At 36.1% G+C, this 11553-nt stretch overlaps 1 protein-coding gene across 1 annotated transcript in view; it reads left to right on the top strand.

Annotated features, from left to right (window-relative positions):
* Positions 1 to 9147, top strand: part of CCBL2 (cysteine conjugate-beta lyase 2) — a 19140-nt gene extending 9993 nt beyond the window's left edge. Inside the window, 8 exon segments of the mRNA XM_010006613.1 lie at positions 1 to 74; positions 165 to 285; positions 4071 to 4147; positions 5034 to 5123; positions 5773 to 5959; positions 6939 to 7012; positions 7437 to 7523; positions 8883 to 9147. The exon segment at positions 1 to 74 is cut by the window's left edge and continues 13 nt beyond it. Of these exon segments, the coding sequence (XP_010004915.1) occupies positions 1 to 74; positions 165 to 285; positions 4071 to 4147; positions 5034 to 5123; positions 5773 to 5959; positions 6939 to 7012; positions 7437 to 7523; positions 8883 to 8945 (773 nt within the window). The 3' untranslated portion in view covers positions 8946 to 9147.
* The last annotated feature ends 2406 nt before the right edge of the window (positions 9148 to 11553 follow it).

Here is an 11553-nt window from a genome sequence, read left to right as displayed (position 1 = left end):
CTGAACTTGCAAATAATTTCAATTCCAAAACAAAAGCAATTATTCTGAATACCCCACACAACCCGACGGGCAAGGTAAGAGTCCTGCTTTAATACTACTGTAATGTCAGAGTATGCCTTAAATACTGTGATTAATGCATTGTCCCTTACTTTCTTGTCTCCCAGGTGTTTACCAGAGAAGAGCTCCAGGTAATAGCTGATCTCTGTATTAAACATGATACCCTGTGCATCAGTGACGAGGTGTATGAATGGCTGGTGTACAAAGGAAATAAACACATCAAAATAGGTACTGATTTTTTGTGGAATCTTAGAACTGGTTGTGGAATGATGTAGTGAACATGTCTCTCAAGAGATAATGGTTCTTGGAAAGAGTTCAAGCTTTGACTATTTTACAATTTTTAGACTCTAAGGAGGAGACACCCTCCTTTTTCTGAAAAATATTTAAAGAATACTTTCCAAATAGAATTTCCAAAAGCTCTCAGGTACTTCGGAGCAGATATCCACAGAAATCAGTGGGACTGATTCTCATAAATCAGTTATGATTCTCTGAATATCCCACCCTTATTCAGTTACTTTGCTAACTATGACAAGTATAACTGCTGTTATTGTAGGTATACTGGACTGTGCTTTGCTGAGGATGTCATAGAAGGAACAAGGATGAAAAGTTCCTTCTCAAAGCATTGTAGAAAGAATCAATGTGGGGAATGCATAATGAGGAACACAATTACTTTTGCTCCACTACTTATTAAAAAAAAGTCTAAAGGTTAGCACTATTGCTACAGGGGTAAGGCACCATTGCAAGAACAAACTAGAAAACTAAGTATGATGTTATGTCTGGCACTGTCCCTCTTGCTTTTCTTCTTGATTCAAATTTCACTAAGTTAGTGGAATTGCTCCCACTGTCTCAGTACAAGTATCCTGTAAAGCTACAGCTAAGCATTTCTGTAATAGTTCATAGCATGGTGGTCTCAGTTTGGGTCTGCTGATGTGTTAGAGCTGGCTAAAGTCCGTAACTTCCTTCTTACATTCACAGACTTTCTGTATCTGATGGTAGCATCTTGCATGAACTATCTGTCATGAGGTACTTACTGTCATAATGAAGGCACATTTACCTCATATGGAACAGAGACATCTAATTGAGATTAAACAATGAAATTGAGAGGTCTAAACAGACATGAAAAAGCTTAGCTTTTTTCCTGGCTTAACCACAGGTTGAATTCTGAACCACTTTGCTTTTATGCTTCAGTTCCTTATCTGTAGAGGGGCAATAAACGACACTTTCCATTAGTGGTGGCTACATCATTGTAAAACAGAATCTTATAATAAAAAGGAAATTACATCTAAATGATCTTGTAATATATAGCTCAGCTATGCAGTTGCTGATCTGCTGTAGTATATTGGTAGTATTGGCCATGCACAGGCTATGGAAGTGGCTTAATTTCATGGCAGTTCTGGTGCCTTGATTATTACACCTTCTCAGAGACCTTTGGACAGGGAAGAAGGGGGAAACATTTAAAATACATTCATGTGATAGTAATCTGAGTCACCACATACTAACAGGTTACCACAGTGACTGATATGTGTGGCTTATCTTCTCCCAGTTGCAAAATAAAATTAGTTAAATTAAAGCTTTCTTCATGGGCTTAGCAGGTTCATACAAATAGCATAAAAATAGCCATCCTATGAACCAGAATCTCTGGGTGATGTAAGGTAATCCATTTTCCTTTGCAATGGTAGCAGGCCTGAACACTTCTGTTGTCAGCTACACTTTGTCTTGGTGGACAGTTGGTGAATTCTTAAGACAGTGACTATTGTTTGTTACTATCAGCATTGTTGTTTTAATGCTTCAACCCCAAACATTTTCAGTTGAACAAAAGGCATTCTGTAGTTTAGCATAAAATGTAAAAATATCATATACTGATAATGCAAGTTAAAACCTGGACAGTTAGTCAGCTTGGTTTAGGTTCATACTCTCTAATAGATACCACGATAACATCTTTAACTTTAGTTTTAAAATGATTATAAAACCTTCAGGGTAACACTGGAAACAATAATAGTATTTCAGTAAAAGAAACAAGATCTGCTCTTTTTAACTTGAGTTTCTTAGATTATTTTTTTAAGTCTACAAAATACAACACAAGAATAAAATGGATGTGTTATTTCACTATTTAAAGACTCTTGTATTTCCATGTTAACCTCTACATGCTCCATCAAATGCAGTGATGCCTAGTGAGAGTTGCAAAATGGGTATTGCACCAATTTACAGGCTCTGGTGGTGGTTCCTTAATACAATTTAACATGGTTTGCTAGCCACAGATCATAAAATGAGTACAGTCTTTGTGCTGTTGCTGAAGCAGTTTTCTCTAGTGTAGAGCACTTCATCATGTTTCTCATCATTATCTGACTTCTATAAAACTGTGGACCTCCTCTAAGTAATGATTAAGGTTGCACTGGCAGATTTAGAGATTGTTTTTCAGAACTGAGAATTCTGACCAGGCCTCTTAACAAGCCAAGTGGCATCCCAGGTAACAGGCTTATTATCTGTGTTAGTTTGGACTTCATTAAATTGTAGTCAGTTTATGGTGTCGTATAAAGATGTTGCCATATGGCATGGAGGAATTTCCCTTTGTATTTAAAACTTGATGCTTGCAAGAGCAATAGAGATGCTTCTTCTCCTGTGCACTTTTGCTGCTGCTATTGTTTGAAATGCTGTTACATTCCATCTCCAAGGTTGAATTCCTATGACTATGTGTCAAAACAGTCTTGCTAGATAGAGGGCATTAGCTTTGGAATTCAATTCTTCTGCAGTCTGTGAGAGCTACTTCGGTTGCCTTCAGTAAGTGATCTATACTCTTGACCTAGCTAGCTAGAAGAAGCACCTGTTCAGACTAACGTTTTGTTTTCAAGGTCACAGCAGTTGAGTAAATATGGGTGGGCTAGCAGAAATATGAGGGTTTTTCCTGATCTTCTGTTTCCCTTCTTGGCAAATCTGCTAAAAAACAATGCAATACATGTTTTCAAATAACTGCAAAGACTTATACCACATCTAAGGCACGTAACTGCTGTGAAAACTTCCTTATGAAATTCAGTGGTTTTATTTGGAAAATCTTTATTCATTTGTCTCCCTTGAGAGGGGATTTAACAATTGACAGATTCACTTTTAGTGGTTCTACTGTACAAATGTGGTGGGGCTGGATGTTGTTTACCACTGCAATTGCAGTAGTGGTGTGACCTTGTCTAACTTTGTGTCTCAGATGTAGCTGTCCTGATCTATCTGTTTCTGTTGAAAATTAATTAAGTTAAAGAGTCCAAATAGAGCTCCCCTGAAGCAGTGTACAGAAAAAAAATGGCAAACTACAGGAAGAGCCTTTTACTTTGTCATCTCATTAGAAAGGAAACAGGGTTTTTGTCTCCTACCAGATACAAATACAGAGACAGGCCTCCATGCATCCCTTGCATGATCCTTGCAGACATCCTTAGCTGGCTGCTATTGTCAGTCAGTCCCAGGCCTGTTCCAATTGTGTAAGAAAATGTAATTTATTTACTCACTGTACTGTTTTCTGATTCTTGTTCTGTTTGGTTCTGAGTAAGAAGTCTTAGTATTTCCATTTTCAGATGTCTGAGACAGCCAGTGATGCTGAACTGAACAATTCTGATAAAATAGTTTTCAGTGCCTGAGTAAATGTTGTATGGTGCTATTATTGGGCATCAGAAATAATGCTGTCTTGAGGTGAATGGGTAGCCACTTCTTAAATAGTAACTTCCTTATGAATAATTATGCATTTTAACTGAGGATGATAACTAACATGTAGTTTTCACAAACTGTAACTCTCATTTTCTGCCTCTTCCTTCTCCTTTCATTAATCCTTAGCTTCTTTTCATACCAAAAACCATTGGCCCATATATCCTTTCTCATTTTTTATAATTGCTATAATTTTAGAGTGTTCTCATTGCTTCCTTAATATGCTGCAATGATATACCAACATATAGTTGTGAGGAGCAGTACAGTTTTTCTAACTACGTGGAATATGTGAGTGCACCTGTACCCAATTAATTTTATTTTATATACAGCTACGTTGCCAGGTATGTGGGAAAGAACAATAACTATAGGAAGTGCTGGAAAAACATATAGTGTAACTGGCTGGAAGGTAAGAAGATCCAATATAAAGGAGTTCTGTTATATAAATAACAGAATGCATTTATTACAGTTACCAAGTCTGTTTTGATGACCTGTCTTTTGAAACCTTTCTGGCAAATCTCCCATGTCTCCAAAACATGAAAATAGCATTCAGCTGGAGCAATTACCTATCTTGAATGTCATGTTTTAATTCTCTTGTGTCTTGATTAATAAGCTCGCATGAGAAAATAACCCTAAAAAAATAGAGTATGATTTGTTCAAACCCAGTCAAGATTACTGGAGAAAACAAGGATATTATAATATTTTATTTTTCCAGTTTTGTGGTGATATTTTCTGATTCTGATAATGGTAAGTTTTGAAATGGCTTATATTCCTGTAAAATATTTAATTATAGTATTTTTCTTGAGTTTAAAATATGTATCAGAAAGTAAACAAAAACATTTGACAACTAAATTCTTCTTCATCGCCTGTGCTCCAACTGAAACATGACGTGATTCAGCAGTGAACTTTTGTTTTATGTTCAAACCACCTTTGACACAGGAGCTGATGAGATGGAAAGATGCTAAAACAATTAGGAATAACATTCCTAATAAATGCTCAGTTTTATTTCTAACCCTTGTTATATGAAGAGTTAATAGTTTGCTCAGTACCCTATGAGAGATGGGGTAAAGAGAGATAGTGAAACTATAACTGTTGTCTCAAGTCTAGAATATTCTTAAGGGCATAATTCAGCAAACTTTGTGTAGACCACCTCTTTTCTGAATTCTTTGTCAAAACAAATTCACTACCAACTGTTAAAACAGAAAAACTTGGGACATTAACAAATAATGAAAATTAGCCAATTTTTAGTAACACTGTTGCTTTAAGTATAATATTTGCATGCTTTCTTCCTTTAGCTTGGTTGGTCTATTGGCCCCCAGAACCTGATTAAGCATTTGCAAGTTGTTCACCAAAATACACTGTATACTTGCCCAACACCATTACAGGTAGGTACAGATGGGGCAGAGGAAGTGATTTTCTGGTATAGCAAAACTGTAGGTCTCACTGTAATAAAACAATAATCACAACAATTAATTTTTAGTTGTCAAAATATATCTTCTTGGGTGCAAGAAGAGGCAACAAATTTGATCTGCTCACCAGACATTAAAAAAACAACAAACACAACAAAAAAACCTGACAGTATTACAGATTCTTTCTTCTTTCACCTACAAACTGCTGCTTCTTCCACAAAACATTACAATCTTAGTGGCTTTCTAGCATTTACAAATAAAAGTTGTTGCAGTAGGGTCTTTTATCCAGCATTATCTCTGTCTACCAGTTTCTAGTATTCAATTATTCATTACTATTAATAATGTAAACTTGACTTCAATTCAGATTGTAAACCCTTGTGTCAAGGACTGTGATTTCTGTATATAACTAGTGCCTAGGAAAGGACTGGGGCTCTGGGTGTTGCCACAGCACAAAGTAACAAATAAATGACACTGTTGGATGTAGCCTGTATAATTTATGTATGGTAATTTGCTTAGTAAGGGCCAGAAGCAAAGAAAAATCCACATTAATTAACTAGGAAGTGTGTGAGTGTCTGTGAGTTGACTGAGTATCCATGAGTACTTTGAACATTGATTATGTTTCCAGGAGGCTTTGGCACAAGCATTTTGGATAGACTATAAACGCATGGATGACCCAGACTGCTATTTTTACTCACTGTCTCAAGAGCTGGAAAGCAAGCGTGATCGCATGGCTCAGCTGCTTCAAGAGGCTGGACTAAAGCCTGTCGTTCCAGATGGAGGATACTTCATGATTGTTGATGTTTCTACATTAAGTTAGTATGAAGTTTATTAAAAAGGGTGCGGAAAGCAAACATCATAGTTAGCTGAAAATGCAAATTTCATTTAAAACTATATTCTCATTTCACGTTTGCATAAGGTTGTCATAAGTACTAATTGGGACTCAGGTTTTTGGTTTGACCTTAGCCTGGGAGGTAGATTTTATAAGCTTCAGCAAAGCCTTTTGTTTGTGGTCCTAACTATTGTCTGTGTTGTGCAAAGCTTTGGTGAGGTTTTAGGGAGGATAGAGGTGAATAAAAATTCTATTTTCAAAAGGTATACAATTACAAAAAAGTTTTGAGAGCCAGGCATCTGGCTTAATATCCTGAGTTTGTAACATTTCTCCTTTCTGTTTGTTTGTTTTTTCTTAATCTGAAGTCATACACTGAAGGCTCTTCCAAGAATTCTGATCTATAAACACTGTGAAATACTACCAGTGTTTACAAAACCTTTTGGAAATTCAGGTTGTGGTAACTTCAGAGGGAAAATGCCCACAGGGGAACATTATCTGGTTCCACATTTTTCATTAACTGGTCCTAGTGGCACTTGGCATTTACACAGAAATATTTAAACACAGCTGGACCTGACAGTGCTACCATGTGTCAGAAAGTTTTAGATACCCCAGTTTCACAGATGAGAGAACTGCAGTTGCAGTGATTATTGCAACAAACTCTTCAGTACCCTCCACAGTCCCAATTTCTCAGTAACCCAGACGTGAGGACTTATTGGAGTACTGCATGGCTTTCTTCCAAGCTACATGTCTCAATGTGCATTCTGAATGGAAAGAAATGCTCAGGTCAGAATGCAGAGGTTACATTTGTAGACCTGTTTTAATTGTGATAGTATAATTTTTCATTATATTTTAAAATAAAAAACGTATTAACTCCGATCAAGTGTTAATAAATACCTTCCTAATGGAATCCTGGAATCTTACAACATGTTTGTTTACATTTTTTATATATAAATTTTTTTTAGATGTGGATCTCTCTGGTGTAGATGAGAAACAACCTTATGATTATAAATTTGTTAAATGGATGATAACATCTAAGGTAAGGTGTCCTAGATATGCATAGTTTTAGAAATGCTTTTCTATTGGAAGCAACAGCAGTGCAACCGATCTTAGTAAATAATGTAGTAGACGTATTAAATTCAAAATATTATTTGGTGTTTATAGTAACTGCTAATATTGCTAAATAATGCTTATCATGTAGCCTGTAGGTTTGATTTACATCTCAGCAGTTTTTATTCAGCATGCTTAAATGCTAGTTACAAAAACGTACCTTTGAAATGTTTTGCCTAAAAAAAGTAATTTGTATTTAGTTTAGTCTACCTAGTGCTTACAAAACTGACGTGTGTCTTTCCCTCTCATGATGGAAGAGTTTTAGAAGTGGAGCAGTAAACTCACCATGCTTAAAACAGGTATTTTTATACATATATAAAATAAGCAAATAATATTTCTCTTTTATGTTTCAGAAGCTGTCAGCAATTCCCCTTTCAGCATTCTGTGGTCCTGACACAAAAAGACAGTTTGAAAAATACATACGTTTTTGCTTCATTAAGGTAAATTTGTGTCCTGGAAAGACTTAGGACTCCTTAATATGAACACAGTACAAAAATCTTCAGGTGACTGATTATTACGTTTTGCCCTGGATCTCCTGAGTTGGTTGGTTTTAGGAACAGAAAATTAGTTTGTTGTAAAATTCAGCATAAGGTAGCCTAAATTGTCTTTTTGCTGAAGGACTTTAACCCATAAATGTGTGTGGCATGGCAAAGAAAGGCAACTGGGAGAAAACAACTAGGTGGGTAGGCCTTACTCTATTGATTTTTAAAAACATTCTTGACCAGTGGTGACAGTGAAAATTGATGACATAGGTATGCTATCGGTTAAGGTGAATAATAGAATTCAGAGCAGAGAATAAGTATATAGCAGTGGCATATCCCATGCCCATTCAGTTTCCAATAAGAAAACCAATAAAGAAGTCACCTTCACATTTAGCCCACTTGCCTGAAAATACATAAGGATTCACCCGAGCTTCAGATCACAAAAGAAAGCAAGTTCTTTGTGAACTGGCTGACTTCTGCCATTTTGTGAGCATATTCTTCCTTCTGTTGAGTCTGTTCTTGAAAAGAGTGAAAGACTTTGGGGTCAGGTACATACACTCTGACAAGCCCACAGCCCTAACATGTTTCCTGATGGTTCTGTAGCAGGGATAGCATAATGGAACATGTGCTGCTCCTTCACTGTTTTAGTATAAAGCTGGGAGCCTTAGCTTGAACCACTAATGAAGGGGAATTTCAACTTACTTACTTACTTTTTTTCATGAGGTATAAAAACTATGATATAAACTGAGCCGGTAGCAACCAGGATGAAATGTGCTGGTTGTAAATGTGGCTTGTTCAGGCTGAACAGCACTAATCACGTCAAGTTAAGGACTACTTGTGTGACTCACCAGTTTGTAGCCAAGCCACATGGCTGGCCAGTGGACATCTTTAGAGGGATTATGTTTAAGGAGTTCACAGCATAACTTGGTTGCATGGAGATATAAAAATCCCAAATGTACACATAAAGATTAGGAAACTATGTTAGCTCTATATGTCTCCAATATAGAGCTGCCAAGTACATAACTGCATAAATGCCAGACATTTATATAATAAGTATTGATTTTATTATATTTGATTATATGAATGCTAGAAAATGTTATCTTTTAAATATATCTAATAAATAGATCTAACAAATATTTGCATGGAATCAGCATTGAATTATTTGTGTAGTCTAGATTTCTGTGTATAGCTGTTAATGAAAACTGACTTATTTACAGGATGCAGAAGTGAAACTGCCCAATACTGATTTGGGATGATATTATCATGACTTTCCAGAACTCCATACTTGCAGTAATCGTGATAATCCTTGTTTTGCAGAAAGACAGCACACTAGATGCAGCTGAAGTAATCCTGAAGAACTGGAATAAACAGACAGCCTGATTCTTCTTACTAACTCTTCCATCCACTGTAATTATGTAATAGTAGTGGGGTTTGTGGCAAATTTAAGTATAAATTACTTAATACAGTACAGAATTAATACGACATTGTAAATAAGTTGTGCTGCCACCTGCTGAGGAGTTAAAACAATGATTTACTGACAGGTGTGTAATGCACCTCAGGTTATTTTCAGTATTTTCAAAATCATAGATTCATCGAATCATAGAATGTCTTGTGTTGGAAGGGACCTCTAAAGGCCAACTAGTCCAACCCTTCTACAATAAGCAAGGACATCTCACACCAGAACAGATTGCTCAGAGCCCCATCAAGCCGACCTTGAATGTCTCCATATACTTTTTTTCCTAAAAATTTAAAAAAGGGATTAATTTCTTTTACTGAAAGACAAATATTTGTAGGACTGTGTGAAGTAAACATATGATAGATGTATTTTAAAACTTAAAAGAAAAAAGTGGGAGGTGTTTCTGGTATGAGATAACATAGGAACTAGGGGTGAGACTTAGTCATCATGGTTTGTGAAACCCAATAGCCTGCAGTGAAGGAAAATTAAGATATGCCTCATTAGATAATTCCAGTGGATTTCTACATATGTAGTTACCTACCACAACTGTCCATGAATAAATTGCATCAGTTTAGATAATGCAGTTAAGTTAAATCAATGCAGTGCTTAAACGAGAGGCAAGATTGAGAAGTGCTAAGTGTATAATTACTATTTGACTGAAAATATTCAGTTCTCAATAAAATTAGAAAAATCACATTTAGAATGGGAAATCTATTTACTCATGTCTGCCTATTTGTTTATTATATGGATGAATCTGCAAAGCAAAATAGAAGACTGCTTTAGAGGCTCCTTCACAATCAGATGTACAGTGACATAATTGCTTCTGTCATCCTTTTTGTTACCACGTTCACACCAAACATATTTCAAACTCTTTAGGTCTAGGTGGAGCATGAAGATGGGTCTAATACTATGCTTTGGAGCTCAACTCACTTTGTTTCAAGCTCAGTTGATAGAGGACTCAAAAGAGATTAAGATGGAGAATTCCTTTCTAGGAGAAGCACTTCAAGAAGGTAACTTCTTAAGGCTATGTTATGTTCTCCATGTTGTTTTTAAATTCTTCCCACAGACCTTATGATGGAAAGCCTGAACAAGTTCAATAGCTGGTTTTGCAAATCTGTGATCACACAGCTTGAATCTTAACTGAATGCCATCAGACTGTGACCATGTACAGGGCCTAAAAAAACATACAGAAACTGGACTGTGAGAACAGCTGCTAGGCTTTTTCAGTAGCAATTCTTGGTCTGGGGTTTTTAGGAGTCCAGCAGCTGGGATTTCAGTACCCTTTGTTAGCTGTCTTGCACTGCCATTCCCCAGATCTCACCAGAAGATGGTTGGCTGGTATTTTTAAGGTGGTGTGTGGTCTTCATGTAGGAAAATCAATTTAGTAATTAGAAGAACTGAAATTTCAGCTGAATTTCATGTCGAAATTCCTACATTAGATTCCAGGAGGATCTTTTTTAAGGATACTAAATTTCTGTGAAATCTATTTTACAAGGACTTTAAAATCCATTTTTTTAAGTTGTACTGGAGAACTGGGCTGTTGCAGGCACTAAGGGGGCAATGCAACAGTGAATTGAGCTGCATGATAATTTAGGAGAAGAAAATGTAAAATAGTCTGCTGCTTACTTGAAAAATAATTTTTTATAAAATTATTCAAATTTTTCTAGCATAAGATATATGGTAACAATATAGGCTTCTATGAAATATTTGTATGATTATGTGAATCAATGTTTTCTAATTTCTTCAGCCTCTGAAATGATACAAAATAAAATATTTGAATTTTGGTTTCTTGCTCTTGAAACAGGTGCTTCTCAATGCAATTAAACCTTACACAGGTAACACTATTTTCATCATTGTTATATATGAAAACTTTAAAAGATCACTGCATCATACTTCTCTTGAAGATGACAGCTACAAAGCACAGTTCTTTGTGTATTTTAACACTCTATTTCTGCAATCTAAGATTTTCCTAAGATAGGTGGGTCGTAATGTATTAAGGTTCTTCTGTTCACTTCTCTTTACATTGTTTTCATTGCTCTGTTTAAAAAAATAAAAAGTGCCTTACTGCTTTCAAAGGACTTGATGTAACATGCTTATATTACTGTTACTGGCAAATGGGACACCCTGTGTAGAATCAGTCTAGAATATGCCTGAAAGAAAAATTACAGCCAGTGCTGAGGAGGAAATGAAAAAAAAAATACAACACTATAGTAAAATAATTTTCCCTTTGTAATGTGTGACTGTTTCAAATATATCATTAGTATGCAAATAACTCTCCTGCTAATGCACCAAATTTGAGTTGGGACAACCAAGTGGCCAATGTTTGTACTGGCTTTGGCTGGGATAGAGTTAAATTTCTTCACAGTAGCTGTATGGGTCTATGTTTAGGATTTGTGCTGAAAATAGTGCTGATAGCACACAAGTTTTAGTTACTGCTGAGCAGTGCTGACAGAGTGAAGGCCTTTTCTGCTCCTCACACCACCCTGCCAGTGAGTGGCCTGAGGTGCACAACAAGTTGGGAGGGGACACAGC

The sequence above is a fragment of the Chaetura pelagica genome, unplaced genomic scaffold (assembly GCF_000747805.2).
Source record: "Chaetura pelagica isolate M959 unplaced genomic scaffold, ChaPel_1.0 scaffold69, whole genome shotgun sequence".
Classification (NCBI taxonomy): Eukaryota; Metazoa; Chordata; class Aves; order Apodiformes; family Apodidae; genus Chaetura; species Chaetura pelagica.
The sequence above is the reverse complement of the archived record's forward strand: the minus strand, read 5'-3'. Positions and strand labels throughout refer to the sequence as shown.